Here is a 17,570-nt window from a genome sequence, read left to right on the forward strand (position 1 = left end):
CAGTGTGTGAAGAGTGGGAGAAGAGGGTTGCATTGACAATCCAACACAATGGACAGCACATTGAACACATTTTATAAGTAGTCAGAAACTTGTAAATAACTCATTAAAGAATAACGTTACGTTGAAACCAAGCACACCGTTGTTTTTCTTGTGACATTACCAATAAGTTTGATGTGTCACATGGCCCTCTTCCTATTGAAAAAAACAAAAGTTGTATCCAAGATGGCCGACTTCTAATTGGCCACCATGGTCACCGCCCATCTTGAGGAGTTTGCCCCCTCACATATACTAATGTGCCACAAACAGGACTTGAATATCACCAACCATTCCCATGTTATTACGGTGTATCCATATAAATGGCCCACCCTGTACATAAAGACTGACAGAGGTCAAGAGCAGCATAAATGTTTATATTTTGGAGATCTGTGTGTGTATTAAAATGCACTTTTAAATGACAAAACCATATTCAAATCTAATCAAACCAACATTAGAATTAAAAATGTTAAAAATTAAAATTTGATTGTAAAATGCTCAATAACACAAATATAAGTTAGTGTTATTTAACATCTCATTCATATTTCTTCATGTGATTGCACTCGAAACTATCCTTAACCAACCCAGAACTTATTTTTTGCTTTTATGAAACGGTGTTGGAATATTTCAGATGTAAACCTGAGAACGATGAGCCATGTGCTGCTTGTATTGTGATAAGTGCCCAATGTGCAACTCTGTTTAGATGTTAGCCAGGGATGGATGATTTCCCAAAGCTTCTTATAAAAGGACTGGACTAAATGCTTTAAGCAGGCAGTGGATGAGAAACGTGAGGAAAAAACTATATAAAGTGTCTTATTATGCTAGTGGGCAACCTTGCACTATAGCACTGGTTCTCAGAGTTTCTGGAAGTCTTCTGATGAGATGAACTTCATTTTTTTTTCTCTCATTTGGTGTCTTGATGGTGTTTACGGGGAGTGCTGTCTGAAGCCAGCCTGAGCCTCCCATAGACATTAAAATGGACTCAGAATTACTTGGTGATTGTATCAGTCCCCTCATGCCCTAACGGTAAGATGCTGTCCTCCTATAAGACAACACTTTAGGACAGAAACTGTGCAAGAAGAGTCAAAGTTACACGTGCACTAAACCTGTGCATAATGCCCTGCACAGTACAAAAGAGTTGCATGATCCCTTCACTGCAGATGGTCAAGAGCTTTGGGATTTTCCCCAAACATCGTCTGTATGTACGGAAGCAAGCGACATCGCTTTTATTAGATAATATCGCTGTTCAATTTCCTCCTGAAGAGAAGTCTACTCTTTTCCAAAGCCCTGTGTGAATGCTTCTCTGACAATAAGTGTGTTCTGGCTGTTACATCCCAATGTGCTATGAAAGTAAAATGTGTTGAACTGCAAACAAAAACACAGACACAAATGTTTGAGCAGAGAAACGTTAGTGAGTCATTTGGCTCCACGGAAGAAAAAAAACATCACATTGAAAGTGAGGAAATATTTAGGTTAAGATGGTAGAAATGGTTTATTTTGAAAGGCGTGTTATGACTCTTAATGAGCTTCGAAGATGTAACAAGTGTAATCCACCATGCGTGAGGTACACACTCATCCATCCCCTGCTGGGATTTAAAATGATTAGACTGGATTAATGCAACACCTCTGACACTTCATATTTTTAGAACACACACACACACACACACACACACACACACACACACACACGCACACACGCACACACGCACACACGCACCCCTGAAGAACAAAAATTGTAAAAATCCCCACAGTACATTTACTTACAGCATGCAGAGAATCAAGATGAGGTATAGTGTGAAAAGGTCACAGAATGAAAAGTATTCAGATGCACAGCAGTTCAGTGTGGTGTACCTACCCTTGCGTCGTCGACTTGGGAATTCACCTACGGTTTGAGAGTCAGTTCGCTCTAAACCCGCTCTTATTATTTTAGGACTGTGACCTGATTGGTGAAAGAAGACTTTGCTGATTACAACATCTTTTTGGTGATCACAACAGTTCAGCCCTACTGTAACAACTGCTCTGCCATGCAAAGCGAAAGAGACGAGACTTTGATGAAGAAGAGCAAAACTGCAACCTCACGTACACCAATTTACCTTTTTTTTTATTTTTTATTTTTTGCACAGCACACTTCAAGAGGATGATTGTCATGACAACAGAAGACCCACACTGCCCAACATGCACCTCACTCCATGCACCACGACTTCCCACACAAAGACTGACATCACAGCTGTGCATGCACGACGAGCTGTGTATAAGCGCTGAGAGAACACTGAGAAATCATGTCATGTTGACGAGAGCTCGGACCAATCTGCAGAACAGAGCAACTTGAGGACGACACGCACTGCTCCTTTGCACACTGATCACAACATTTTTCTGCAGTGCTGTCAGTAATGCGCTGCGATTGCAGACAAAGATAATTAATTTTAATGGATCCACGTACAGTGGAAATAAGATGCCGTTTGCTTTGAATACACTAGTCAAAGTGTTTGCAACATACGGCTCAGACATCCAAAGCGGAGAGAAAAGTGCACGGAAGATGAACAGAGGTTGCAGAGATTCAGATTAGTCTAGAAAATGGAAGAAGTGGATGGCTCATTTTAAATATAGAAATGAAAAACATCACAGAGCTGTTTAAAGGTGATGCGACATCCTACCCATGCATAACAATGAATACACCAATGGTCTCTACTTTAAAAAGCTACGGTCCAAAAGACAATCAGCACATAATGATGCTCCTAAAAAGCAACATCACTAACATTAATATACCGTAATTGTCGGGCTATAAGCCGCTACTTTTTGCACAAGCTTTGAACCCTGCGGCTTTTAGTCAGGTGCGGCTTTTCTATGGATTGTCCATGATTTTTGTCATATCGTAAGACGATTTGTTTTGTGTGTTCCGCTGTTGTACGGCACTACGTTGCCTGGCGGACGGACATGTGACTAACATACCACTCTTGAACCCCGATCCTTCCGCCAGGCAACGTAGTGCCGTACGAAGTAGCGCGAAAAACAAACTTCAAAGTAGCGCTACGCGTTCAGCGGGAGTCGTGGATGATGATGATGATGAGCGGCGATAAACTTGCAAGTTATGCCCAACTCCACCGGTGGATTCTGACAGCGTGGAAAAGTGTGAAAACATCCACGATCACCAACGGATTTTGAAGGGCTGGACTGCTGCATGATGGAGAGGACACCGCCACGGCCCTTCTGAGGGTGTTCGACTCCGACACTGACAACGAGGATTTCTTTGGTTTTGAAAGTGACAACAAAGGAGAGAAGCTGAGAGTGGATGACGAAGCCATCCTGAGCCTGTTCGTATCCGACACTGGAGAAGAGGACTTTGGTGGTTTTAGTGCGCAGGAAGAAGAGAAAGATGGTGGTGAATGACTGACTTTTCTTCTTGTTAAAGCTGTGTCACTGCACCTGAGCCTAAAAGGTAGGCCGAATCTATTTTTCTGGTGTGCTGTAGGCTACTGTTATGTACTACATGTGCAAATATGTACCCATAACTTGTTTTTCAAAATATTAATAAAAGTGATGTCTCCAAACAGCCATCTCTTTCCTGACAATTCCCTTTGTGCATATTCTCTTACATATGATAAGTCAACATTGAAACACCTGCGGCTTTTAGTCAGGTGCGGCTAATGTATGTACAAAACAGGATTTTCCCCTGATTTTAGCTTCTGCGGCTAATATTTAGGTGCGCTTTGTAGTCCGGGAAATACGGTAATACCATTTAAGGATATCAGTTAAAAAATACGAGTTTATATTCTTATTCATGTCTATGTGGCATTTTCTAACACAAAAAGCAGCTGTGCACAGATCCAAATATCTAAAACCTGCAATCCAAGTAGAGTAAATTTATGCCAGGAGCAATGGGATTGAACACTGGATAAATATATTTTAATGAGAAATTTAATATTAGCTAAAAAAAATAAAAAGTGAATGAGATAAAACAATACTTAAAAAAAAACAAACATAAAAAAGCAAAAAGATTTGGGCTTAAACAATAATACAAAACTCAAACTAGACTACAAACATTTACAATTAGCATTTTTATTCGTCTGCTGCCAAAGATATTCAAAAGTGTAAAACCAAGTTTTATTAGCAGTGAGGATTAGGACTGTGTGTGTGTGTGCGCGTGTGTGTGTCTGTGTGTGTGAGAAATAATAATCACTTCAAAGCGGTTGCTTGAAAAGCAGCTACTTGATATGATTTTTTTTATTTAGACACAGCAGTTCAGCAATGACCAAAGCCAAACTTGGAGCTGACTGACTCAAGGGCCACGTGAAAGGGAGAATTCCCAATCTGGAAATGTAAAACTCCAGAAAACTGCTCCGTTTTCGACAGTGACAGTAACAGTACCGGCTTTTGATGTGCCTCTGTGATTATTTCCCATCATTCTTCAATTCTCTTTCAGTCTATGAGGTCCCCAATCAAAAGGCTCCATTCAGATGCTGGGAACAAACGGGATGGAGGTGACCAATTAAGGCCTCAATGACTCCGTGGCACAGACAGCAGACCCCTCCGAAATGGCTAACAGAGCCTCACGGGAGCTGGAGGCAAACGCGGTTTTGACAAGGAACTAACTGTGTTGGATGTAATCAAATGTAGGGAAATAAACTAATTCATCAAGAGGTGAAATAAGCTGGTCAAGGACGGGCGCAGAGGGAGACGGTGGTATTTAATACACCAGACAGACCAAAGAAGACAAAATGAGAGAAACATTTTTCCACATTAATTATGACAACAACTAAAGCAGGATGAAAAATGACACCGCTCTGAGAATGAAATTTTGTGCAGATGGCTTTATGACCATGAGCCATCCACTGTGGGAATAGCAGCAGAGTGTGAGACAAAGCACGTACAGTTGGTGCATTAGTGAACGCTGAGCATACTAAACTAAGCTCACAGCAGCAACAAACTCACACACACTCCTGAAGCAAGAACTCCACACACACACGCACACACTCACACACATCACTTATGAAGTCACAGCTATGCATGCAAGCACACCTACTGTCCGCTCACCTTTGCGATCGGGTTTGAGATTTCGGTCCACAGGTGGGGGCTGGCACTCACTAAGCAACGGCCTGCGGGGAGGGGTCTTCGGGCTTGAGCGAAATCCCATGTGGGCAGGTGGAGGAACCTGTTTTCCCAGGGATGAGAACTCCATAGTACCTGGGGTCATGGGGACGTAGTTGGTTTCGTGCATTGGCTCTGGCAAACTGCCCGAGTGATGATGTGACGGTGAGTTGGCACTCATAGGCACGTAGTTTTGGTCGACCTCTTCGGTAGAATGGCTACCCACTGGCATCATTCCTTTGCTTTTCTGAGGGTGACAAGGGAAAACCGATTAACATACACATTTCTCCCTAAAGCCACAGAACGATTATCCAGCAGTTACACTTGAAATACTCACAAAATAGGTGTTGAAGCTTTCATTGAAGTCAAACGAGCAGCTTTTGTCAGAAGGGAATGATCTAGGAATGTCATAGCAGTCCTGGGATCCAAAGTCTACAAAAAGCAAAACCATGATTACAATGCAGTTTATAAACAGCCCCTCTACACAGAGAGCAGCAAATGATGTGCACTGTACATTATTAGCCTTCTTTCAGGCCCATTTATGCTACAGGACAATTCCCACATAACAGTTGTCCTCTATTGTGTGTTAAGTGTTTTCATGACTTTGCAGATTTAGTCTGTGAGACAAAGCTCAAAGGCACCATGTAAGCACTCTACTTTGCAGCATGTAATTACTGTATTTTTTATTTTATTTTATTGTCATCAGGTACTCATGCAGTTGCTAATGCATTCCACTTATGACCACAAGAACCACAACAGCGCGAGAAAAAGCTTTGAAGACAAATGAGAGTCTCTTCCGGGGAAGAGTAAAAAGGAGGGGTGAACATTACAAGGAGACATGAGACTGTTTTGGCTCTCCATCACTCCCCCTGTGGCTACCATGCAAGTCTCCCAAGTTGCTCGAGTTTGCTGCAACTCGCTCAATCTGTGTCGAAGCCATCTCACAGCAGAGGCTGCAGGCCAGCAGAGACCGGAGCTCCTGAGACCGGCGTGGTGTGGTAGGTGAACAGCACGCTCACCTTGTTTTTGTTACTCAGTTATTTGTTTTTCCATGGAGTTCTTTCTAAATAAGGACATCCTGTGTAAAAAAAAAATCTCTTTTATGAGGTTTCTTAAGTAAATAAATTATAAAAAATTATAATATTTGCTCGAATTTAAAAAATTTGTTTTTTTTTCCATAACACTGCAGCCCTGCCCTAGGCACAATAATCTGCTCTGTCACCAAGACACAAAGCATAAAAGGGAAAAAATTCACAAATGCCCCAAATTTATTGGGGGAACAACCACTGCTCATCTAAAACAATAAAGCAAGACGTAGTCAAGGGACTTTGACTACGATGACCTCGATGACTGAGAACCTTCACAGAAATGAAGCAAGACCTATTTTGCAATTCCGATTGTCACCACAAGAGGGAGAAGCAAGAAGAATCGACACCATGAGTTTCTCTTCTCTTGCCAGACTATTTTAAAGCTCTGTAAAAAGGATGTTGGCCATGGATTAAAGAACTGTTATTAAAAAGGAAACTCAGAACATTTTTATCTGCTTTTGTTAGATTTTGGTGCAACAAATCTTCATAAGATTAAATAGAATATCCTGCCTACCACATATATGTGCCGTATTGTCCAAAAGGTAAAGGTGAGAATAGGTTTTGAAATTAAAATAAAGTGAAAAGGGCACCACAAACAAATAAACCTCTACAATACAAACCTTTGCGGAGGCGTGAACAGTCCACAGTGCCAATAGTGTTGCTGCGTAAAGCCTTACTCCCAGCGCTTGTGGGCACACAGTAGTTTCCATCTGTCTCTGAGGCTGATCGAGGCACACTATAGGTGTCTGTAGGTGAGCGCTCAGCAGGAGGCGGCGGGAGTCCTGAGCTGGAACTGAGGGAAGGCTTGGGTGGTCTGGGAGGGGGCACTACATCTCCCCCGCTTTCTGAGCCTCCTACCCCTGTGTTCGATACTGTGCGGGGCACTTGGTAGGTGCTGTTTGCACCGGGTGTGGGCGGGATGTCGTAACTGATAGAAACGTTGCGCATCTGTGTCTCTACTGAGGGCTTCCGTGTCGGCGTGTTGAAGACATAAAGGTCAGAGGCATCCGCGCCGTCTGGATGAGCCGGAGGGGAGGAGGCTGACTTGGGGAGCAGCACAGTGTCCTGGGAGTAGCTGCGAGGAAGATGATAAAAGCCACTGTCAGTTGAGAGGGAGGCACCGCGTGATGGAGGCGAGTCATAGATGGAAGGGGCGGACACAGGAGTCTGGTGCGATGGGAAGAAGCCATTGTGTGAGGTGTGTTTAGCCGAGGAAGTGGAGGATGTAGGCGTGCGGTGAGATGGAAGGTTGTCATTCAGGTCTGTCTCTGAAGAGGTAGACTTGGAGCACTCAGCATGAGCTCTGATAACACAATACACATAAACACCAGATAATTAATACAAAAAGTAAAATACGTTGATTTGCAGATCACACAGTCACACCAAGCCAAAAACACTAGTATACAAAGGCTATGTTAGTAACTAAGTCATATCCAGACAGCTTTTATCATTAAACTTTTCCAACTCTTGCCATGTCAGCACGCTTTTGTGGATAAAGTGGAAGACTGAGGTTCTTGGCAACTGTTTGTAACCATGCAGGAAATAACACAATTATTACACTGTTAGGCAAAACACCCACAACTTTTTCTGTTTAGAAGGAAGGCCTTTTGCTAAACAAATGCAACCTAGATTTAATAACCGTCATTTACATTTACAACATTCACAAGTGTTTGGAGATCTGTATTTTATGCGTGTGCAACACTCCACACAAGCAGGCAGTTCCAGCTGGATTGGCTGGCCACTCACAGGCTAGCCTGTGGAGGAACAGTCTTGCTCTCACACTCCTCCAGGAGCAAATACTCCTGGTCCCTCTCCAAGAGAGAGTGATGCTCCACTGAGCTACACACAGCATACGGCAGAGACAAGGACAGGAGTGGCAGTACAGTTGAAAGTATACAAAAAGAATAAATGGCTTGGAAACCACACTGAAAAATGCTTAGCTCACCATGCGACACTCCAACACAGAGAATATGGAGACTTGAACCTATAAAAGAAGCATATTCGGACACAGGTCTCACCTGCTGGGTTCAGGCTTTTTGCTCTCACAGTTAGCAAGCCACAGGTAATCCTGGGGCTCCTCTGAACTGGACTGTGAGTCCAGGTGTCGCACACTGACTGGCTGGTAAGGGGCCGGCACATTGGTAAACACTCCTGGACCTGGGTGTGGAGCGTTTTCCACCACCAGTCCCATGGCGGACTGGTGAGCAGCTTTTGCTGCATCTGGAGGACAAAGAAATGAAAGCTGAGGATAACTCCTGTCAAAACTTAATGTTATTTAGTGAGTAGTACACAGAACTAAAGAATGAAATACAGTAAAGCTGTCTCCATAACTGACCACAGAGGTTTCAGGCCACTGCCAGTGAATTAATGTCTAAGCAGCAAAGGGAAAATTTAATGAATGAATAAGATTAATTTCTTACACTGATCACACAACTAAAAAATAGCCACAAATAATGCCAATAAGACCTGTCACATGTGGCTCAGCAGATGTCAGTAAATGACTGCTTCACAGTTTTAAGTGCAACACCAGCAGAGCACATTAGCATTTCTGCTACATTTCCAGCTGTTTATTCAACTTTGACTCCACATGCATTGGCAGTCACTGATGAAGAGCAAGGAGCTGCACCTACTGTGGCCCTGTGAAACCCACTGAAAATGAAAGAGAGGCCAGAGATGGTATTAAGCACAAAGTAAAAAGTAAACTGTATGTGCCAATGTCAACTCTAGCAAAGTAAACTTGGACCCAAGCTGTTTCCTAGCAACCCAATTCCAATGTAACGCTCAATTGTTTCCATTCACGCTGACACTACGTCAACTTTGCGCCTGTATGTGTGAACTTGAGCAGCTGATGTATATACGCACATTCTGACGAACAGATGTGCGTCCCTCTACTGTGTATATCAAACCAAACCTCAAATTAAGGTCGTTAGCCTGCAGCTAAAACACTGTTACTGACTGACCCAACAAGCCACAACAACCTACTACAATTACGATAACCTCACTTCCTTCTTGGGGAGAAATCCCACAGGAAATAAATCCAAATGCAGCACGCTGCCCAGCATGAGGCCAGGAACACTGGCACAAACAACTCATGTCAAATTAAAGCAGATGGATGTCACCGATATCACGACTCTGCGTTAGCCTACATCATTTCATGTATAACATGTCACCCGAATAAAAGCTTTGTGTCGACAGACTACTTTCTGTTTTTTGCCTTCCAACAAGCTACTCCTCAGACATCATTTTTAAAGGTCTCTCTGCTTTCCCACATGATGAGCTACTAAACGAACCTGCTGCTCAAGCCGATTGTTCTACTGCACTCAGAGCCAAGATAGCTGATGCGTATATGTGTTTTCATTCCACATTTCTCTACTTTTTTCTCCTTTTTCACAGCTCTCCTCCCACACTCTTCTATAACTGATGTGGTTTTATCTCATGCAAGGTCCCCGAGTTCTCTTCTTTTAAAAGTCAGTTTCTCTCTTTTACGTGCATCATTTGCTCCTCTCATCTCCTCCGCTATGTCCTTGTCTTTTTTTTTTTACATTTGTTTGTTGAAGCTTTAAGTGCTGATTCATACAGGAAAAGGGAAAATCCCCTCTGCGTGTACTAATCTATACCTCCTACACTCGCTCTGAGAGCCTTCATTCCCCTAGCCCTACTAATGTTCCCTGCCCAGCTATGAAGCACTCTACTGTGGCCACACCCACACGCGACAGAGGAGTGAGAGTTCTGTCTCACATGCAGAGAAGTGCAAGCAAGCACAAAACAGAGAGCCAGGGACATTCTTTTGTACTGAGCAGTGAAGGGTATCTGCAAAAGATATCCGTTTTTACACCCAGGCTCTCCTTTAACCGTCTTACTATGAGTTCGTACATCGGGGTTTTCAAAGCCAGCTCCGACATCTACAGAAAAGGTGCCATCAGTGTTGTTATCATGGTTACCCTGCAACACTAGCTATTTAACAGAGCTGGAGGCATAGTCACACTTTGGAGAGAATGACCTTGGAGGAGTATCAGTGACTCAGTTACCAGGTTTGAAAAGCACCTTCGTCTCCAACAAGAATCAGAGTTGTGTAGCATAGAGCAGGGCAATATGACCAAAAATATTTATCACGATATACATTGTGGGGATAGGTTAACTGGAAAATCCAAATTGCCATTAGGTGTGAATGTGCGAGTGAATGTGAGCGCAAATGGTTGTCTGTCCCCGTGTGTTGGCCCTGCAAAAGACTGGCGACCTGTCCAGGGTGTACCCCGCCTCTCGCCCTATCAAAGTTGAGGTAGGCTCCAGCGCCCCCCGCGACCCTGAAAAGGAGAAGCGGAAGCGAATGGATGGATGGATATACATTTGAAAATTTGCGATACCGATATAACTGACGATATAATTGACACTAGACAAAATACTTTACAACTCCACAACTTTATTAGTGCAAAAAACCCCATCAATATATTTTCACTTAAACAAGCAGCTGTTTTTTTTATGCGCATTAAAGTTATATAAAAATGTAACAGTGCAAATTCCTTGCTGACAGTTTAACCAAAAGGCATTTCTAGTGGAAATTGGCCGACATATCCTCAGCATAACATCCACAAAACTTTGTTGATAATTGGCGTCTGTCTTGTGTCAGTGACGTAAAAGATGGATTTAATGCGACATAACCATTCAAACAGCAGTCGCTTTCTAAAACATCAGATATATCTCGGATTCAGAGGTTATACACACAATACGGTAATATTATGTTGAAGCACAGTACGTATCAGTCCGCGAGACTCCTGCCTACGGTAGCCGTAATGCTCTGACAATCCATCAAGCGGTGCGGGTTCGTAGTTTAGCAAAGTCGTACTAAAACATTTGACAGATTTTCGAGCGCCGTGTACATAAAATCGTTTCGAGGTCAGTAAACACAACCAGAATTCATACATAAGGCACACGGGATTATAAGGGGCACTGTCGATTTTCAGAAAAATCAAAGGCTTGATTTTAAGTGTGCCGTATTTTCCAAAAAAACACGGTAATAACGACGGCCGGCTAGCATGCTCTACCAAAAATAGTGCTTTGTTGTGTATCTGACGGACGAAAGCCAAACCAGTTCCACACCAGTGAAGTTGCAGCATTTTTGCAAACCAATTCTGGTTCATCCGTTTCATTCAACGATCCGCTTTCGCTCTTATCATTCTGCGTTGCTGCCATGTGCGTATGTAAACATAGGCACTGCGCATGCGTGTTTTACCCATATTCTATTGCGATATTTCATTTTCCTATCGTTGCCCAAAATTACACCGGTATTACCGTGAACGGTATGATATAGCCCAGCCCTAGTGTAGCATGTGAAACAGTGAACATGTGCAACGTCTGTGCCAGTTCTCACCACACTAAAAATGCTCATTGCTTCGCTGATGAGGTCAAGAAACTATAGAAGACATTTAGACAATTAGTCTCAAAGACAGAGCGACAAGAGAGGAAAAGAGGAGTGTTCAAGGGAGAGGAAATTAAAACCAGATAAGAGGAAACGAACGAAAGAAGGCCAGTGAGAGTGACAGGCGTACAATGCTTTTATTATCCAGTACTGGGGGAAAAAAGAGTAGCGTGAGCCTCAATACTGCACAAAGTTCAACACATGGATCATTAGACCTTGGCTGAGAACTATGCTGAATAGAGACCTCTTGACACATTTAACTGGTTCCCTTAGTTCCTTCAGAAAGAAAGATCCTGACATCTGTGAGGTACAACAGTGATATCCAAAAGAGACCCATCAAATGTAAATCATTTATCCTCTACTTTTATCCTGTATTGCTCAGCTGTAGTGATAAACTGGTGTCATGGCTAAAAAGAATCCCCTGATGCTCCATGGCATCTTCACCATGTCCAAGCGCTTTGTTGAGAGACACCAGCGTGGACAAATAGTGATTTCCTGTAGTCATCTTCTAACAGGGGAATCCTTGGATCGCTTAAAGCTGCGGTTCTTACCTGGAGAAACTTACATGGCCATGCTATAGGATCGTTTTGCCTGTTCATGCTGTTGCCATGATATACTGAATCTCACTTAAGGAAAAGGGGAAAAAAAAAGAAGAAAAAAAAGAGAGAGATGGCAGGTGTTGTTCATACACTAAAAAATATTCATTGCTGTCCACAGCTACTACGCTTCTAGTTACTAGTTACTACTTCTAGTTACATTATGCATTCTGTGGTAATAATGAGATTAGGATGCTTTTCTAAGGTGTTGCAGGTGCATTAACGCTAAAAATGGGTTGCTTTAGCCCGATGCTAGGTGGCTGCAAACCAACATGATGATGTGAAAATATCTGATGCAGATAAGAGAGCCTAACATGTGCCTGTGCACCACTTTTGGTGGCTCAATTCCTGATGGTCTAGGGGAAGTTTGTGGAAAAAGAAACACACAAACATGCAAACCGAGATTTTGTGTATTATGGTGAAACATAACCAGGTTATTATCTCTGATCTACTGATGTTCTTAAATAAATCACAGCCTGTGCCACAAATGTAACAAAATCACCCTATGTCAAATATCAACAGTTCAAAGTAAACTTTCTACTCGAAAGACACAGAATATAAGTATATATAAACATAAATATCACTGTGTAACCTCGACAGTGAAGCAAAACATCAGTGCCAATAGTGCCCAAACAGAGTGATGTGTGGCTAATTGTAATTACCGTCATCGGTGGGGTTAAAACCACAAATGTCGCAGATGTGGCGGACCCACTTATTCATCTCGTCTTCGGTGTCAGCCACCAGATAAAAGATGCGGTCAAAGGTTTTGATGTCGAATATGTAGCTGTTCTCCAAATCTTTCTTGCTGAAGGTCAGACCGGCGTCCACCTGAGGGAGAGCAACCGACACGGCTTAGCTTAATGTGGCATCAGCCAAGGAAAGACTGATCACTAATAGAGCTAACCAAAGAAACGAAAAAAAGGGAAAATGTATTAAAGTGATCATTCTTAATTAAGAGAATTTGCAAAAATAATCTAAAAGGTAACTGCTCTCTAAGCAACAAATGAGATTTGGAGCGCTAGAACCCAGCACTTAAACTATTATGCTTAAACGTTTGTACACCGCAGTCACGTACAGGGCATTTTCATTATTTTACACAGATTTTTAAGGACAATTAAATTCATCTCGGATATTATGCAAATATTCATCCAAATACATCAAAGTGACATCATGCAAACCTGGATCTATTCAAGATGGTAATAATTTATATAACTTGTGCAATAAAACTACAGGGCAGAAGTAAAAGGGGAGCATACCTGTTCACATAAGTTGAGGTCAATCACACGAATGGGCTTCTTGGCATGGTCATTCTTGTAGTACTCCAACACGTCTGGGTCGCCTGTCAGACGGCCGCTGCGAAGAACAAACCACCGCTTCTTCCATGCCTGCAGGGTGAGCACAGAAATGAGGCCAAAGGTTACATGTGTGTTCTCACAATGGCTTCTCCGTTCCCAGATGACCACAGGCTGGCTAAATGCTGTACTTTTTTCAGTTTAGCCACTGTGTCCTATCATAGCTTGTGTCTTTGTGTGCATTCTCCACCAGCTGCACTGCCCTTGCTAAAAGAACAGTGAGCCAGAGGGAAGAGGCCCGCAACCAGAAATATGTGTCTGGGATAACCAGAACAAAAGCCACATAGTTTGGTCTAGCACCCTGGCTGCAGTGAACAACCAAATCTATAATAAGAAACGGGCAATTGGGTCCTCTCTTTCAAATCCAATTTATTGTCTGTGAGAAAAAGACATCACATAGCAGACAAAAGAGTTCAAACTCAGACACAGGGAGGGGGGGAGACATAAGCAGACGAGAGCTCAGCACTGTAAATAAAGGGTTGAGCAAGCAATCTAGCAATATAATCCTTGAATATATTAAGGACATTAATGAAACAATGGAATGGGACCATGGGAGGCTATTTACCATAATCTAATGCATCAGTAATAAATTGTGATGAAAACATTCCTTTGTGCCACTAATTCCACGTACAGTTCATCTGTGATCATGATTAGCTCTTCAGATATAGGATATGTAAGACTGCCAGCTTCATCACTATGTTAAAGTGACAGTTACTGTGATTCACTGCTAGGTTGCCTTTTATAACATTATTCTTCGAGCCATAATAACTGTAATATTTGGAATACGTGCAAGAGTTGTTACACTTGTGGCAGCAAACATTTTGATTGGGTCATTCATCCTGGACTTTCTCTGTTTGTGTGTGTGCGCCTGTCCACTCAGAGCCTCACGTTCACTCATCGATGACAAAACTCAGTGCCATTCATACCCAAGTGGAGCAAAGTAAAGCATTATCAGGCACAGGAAGTTTAACCCCTGCTTTAGTATGACAGCATGCATTCAAACTCCAAGGGTGCTCATTCACACCAGAATCACTAAGACTAGGATGGATACAGGGTGTTGCTCCGAAACTGACCCCAAAAGCCTGGATCAGATTACCTAAGGTAAGCATAGCAGCAGCAGTTAGGAGGTATTCCACACCTGGTACACCGACAGCTCTTATTTGTAGGTTTGCAGTTAATTAAAAACATTTTCAAAGTATCGTCAAAGTGAAGCGGCATGACTGAAAAGATCAGAATACGACTAGGCTTTCTTTCTCTCTCGCCCACTTTCACTCCCAACATGTTGGTTTGTTACGAAGCTTTTATTTTAGTAACTTAGCATGTTGTCCTAAACTCAGTTAAATAATATTTCACTCCGGCTCTTTGGCAGCTCCACACGTAACTTGTGTTTGTGAAGAGAAAAAAAAAAGTAAAATAAAAATATTTTATTTATTTACATTTTATTTTTAAGTGAGTAAGCAGTTTACATCAAACATGAGGAATTAGCAAATTAGGATTTCAGCTTATTATTTTAAAACTATGTTTGGATCAGTATCAGCAGATACCAGTATCAGAGGATCCCTTGTCAAGACAACAAGACAACAGGTTTAGATGCACGAGAGCACCTTATGGGAAAAGCCAATAGTAAGTTCAGGTGGATAAGCAACAGTATTTGGGGTAACTGGGCAAAAAAAGTTCCATAATAATAATCAGAACACGGGTTAAAGGCTCTCATCTGAGGCTGAATCCTTTCAGTGCTAACAGGTGAGAGCTGCAGGAGCAGGGCCGTCCATTTTTTTAAACTTTTGTGTTTTACTTCTTTATATTTCTTCTTACTGCAGATTCTGAACTTGTTCACATGTTCACACTACAAATAAAATGTGACAGCAAACGCGTTCTAGTGTGAACCCTCAAAGCGGCCCGCATGCGCAAAAGAAGACGTCACACACAACGCGCTCAGCTTAGATCCAGACCAGACAGTATGGTTTGACTGATGGCCCTTAATATAAAGACTTGTTTCTGACTTAACGTTTCCCAATTTTGCTTTAAGGTATAAAGTTATTTTGTTATTTACAAATGGCCTAATAATTATCCTTATTGCTGTTTTAGAGAGGAGCGGTGCTTCAAAGGATAGTTGCAGATTTCTGTCAGAATCTGCAGATTATACAGTACAAATAAAATGTTCACGTTTCTCCAACGTTGTCTTCCCAACAGTTTTACTGGATCGCCAGGAAGCTTTCGCGATGTCTTCTCGAGCGCTTCTCTGGCGCTGATAACCGTCTTGTCTCAGTGACGTAAAAGATGGATTTAATGCGACCTGACCATTCAAACAGCAGTCGCTTTCTAAAACATCAGATATGTATCGGATTCAGTACCACATACAAAAGTGACCCCGGTCAGATGTGAAAATATCGAATTTGTGCTGTTCGTACTGTCACACCATGATCAGATATGGGTCGCAAAGTTTAAAAAAGTCAGATTTGATGCGCTTTCGCTTGCAGTGTGAACGTAGCCTAAGAGTCAGGGGCCCACTTGGGTGTACAAAGCCAAAGGAAGGATTGCTTTGTCACTGCATTCAACATTCAATAAACACACAGACACACATAAATGCTGAGTCAAAGAAGTCATGCTCTCTTGCTTTTGTTGAGTCATGGCAGCTGAAATGAATGTTTGTTTTAGAGCTCAAAAAAAGCTCTCTGTGAAATTATTAGTGAGAATTGCCCAAGACAGAAAAGGCGATTTTGTAGAGGACAGAGGATTTGTCCAAAAATATTTCACTTCCTTTTACTGCTAAAGCCAGGGGCCGAGGAAAAAGGGATTTTCTTTTCTTTTTTCAAAGATTTATCAAATGTCTTGCAACACCAAATGGAAACGGCCAACCCAACAGAACCTCTGAGCGATATTTGACATGTGAGTTTAAAATGGCACACGAGACCTAGTAGACAAACAACCACCACTGAGATCAAACAGATAAGGAAGCACACCAGCAGAGTGTGAGGAATGCAAACTAAAGCTTTGTTGTTGCTATTTTGGAATAAGATTTTGACCCTATTAACAATGCTCTGGCCTTGTTTTTTCATCCACAGGGTGTCCTTTGTTAGTGGGCCAAGCGTCACACTGAGACGGCATGAAGAGCATCAGACCTTTCCCTCCACCAACAGGATGAGCAAACAAGCAGACCTGCAGAGCTCTTGGATTTTCAATTACAAGCACACAGATATACAAGAATCAGACTGAAACGTTTAACAAAGAACATTCACATCACACACTTGCATAGTGCACTCATGCATGCAGCCCATGTTTCACACACTCTAGTTCAAAAGGCCTGCATTATATAATCACAAACACACCCACACAATCCGAACTGAGGCTTAAACCTATTAAACCTACATCCTTTGAGGTAGGCCCACTTAAATATCACATTTCAAATATCAAAGTACAAAAGCTTGGGTGGTGAAAAAAAAAAAGAAAGGGGAGAAAAAAAACACAAACAAAAAACACAAGGCTCATGTGCCCGTGCTGGTTTGACCGAGATGGTGGGTGTGGAGAAGGAACCTCTCTCTCTCTCTTCCATATGACAAAGCAATCCTGGGTCAGGTTACCCTGCAGGGAACAGAAGGACCAAGAGCTTGGGTTACAGCGAGGCCAGGCCCGCCCAGGGAGAGAGTGTTGACAACTGAGTAAGTCGTATACACTCAAGACATGGGCAAGTGAAACCTGCTCCACAAAACTGCTTCACAGCCACAGAGCAAAGTTCTTTTTAAAAATATACACCATCCATCCATCCATCTTCTTCCGTGTATTCAGGACCGGGTCGTGGGGGCAGCAGCCTAAGCAGAGAAGCCCAGACCTCCCTCTCCCCAGCCACCTCCTCCAGCTTGTCCAGGGGAACACCAGGGAGTTCCCAGGCCAGCCGAGAGATATCATTTCTCCAGCGTGTCCTGGGTCTGCCCTGGGGCCTCCTCCCGGTGAAGATATACACAGGACTGATCATTTACGTCATGAAAAAAAATTATAATAA

At 42.5% G+C, this 17,570-nt stretch overlaps 1 protein-coding gene across 5 annotated transcripts in view; it reads right to left on the bottom strand.

Annotated features, from left to right (window-relative positions):
* The window catches only part of gab1 (GRB2-associated binding protein 1), a 64,479-nt gene that overhangs the window by 6,005 nt on the left and 40,904 nt on the right, over nucleotides 1-17,570 (bottom strand). For 4 of the 5 annotated variants that reach the window (XM_005726929.2, XM_005726927.2, XM_005726928.2 and 1 more), the window contains exons 3-9: nucleotides 13,475-13,603; nucleotides 12,881-13,046; nucleotides 8,225-8,426; nucleotides 6,827-7,509; nucleotides 5,456-5,550; nucleotides 5,065-5,365; nucleotides 1,889-1,972 (exon numbers count right to left, since the gene is read on the bottom strand). In XM_005726929.2, the coding sequence (XP_005726986.1) occupies nucleotides 1,889-1,972; nucleotides 5,065-5,365; nucleotides 5,456-5,550; nucleotides 6,827-7,509; nucleotides 8,225-8,426; nucleotides 12,881-13,046; nucleotides 13,475-13,603 (1,660 nt within the window). The remainder of the gene's footprint in view (nucleotides 1-1,888; nucleotides 1,973-5,064; nucleotides 5,366-5,455; nucleotides 5,551-6,826; nucleotides 7,510-8,224; nucleotides 8,427-12,880; nucleotides 13,047-13,474; nucleotides 13,604-17,570) is intronic. The other variant, XM_005726930.2, reaches the window with a different exon arrangement.

The sequence above is a fragment of the Pundamilia nyererei genome, unplaced genomic scaffold (genome assembly GCF_000239375.1).
Source record: "Pundamilia nyererei isolate P.nyererei 1_Seehausen unplaced genomic scaffold, PunNye1.0 scaffold00022, whole genome shotgun sequence".
In the NCBI taxonomy this organism is placed as follows: Eukaryota; Metazoa; Chordata; class Actinopteri; order Cichliformes; family Cichlidae; genus Pundamilia; species Pundamilia nyererei.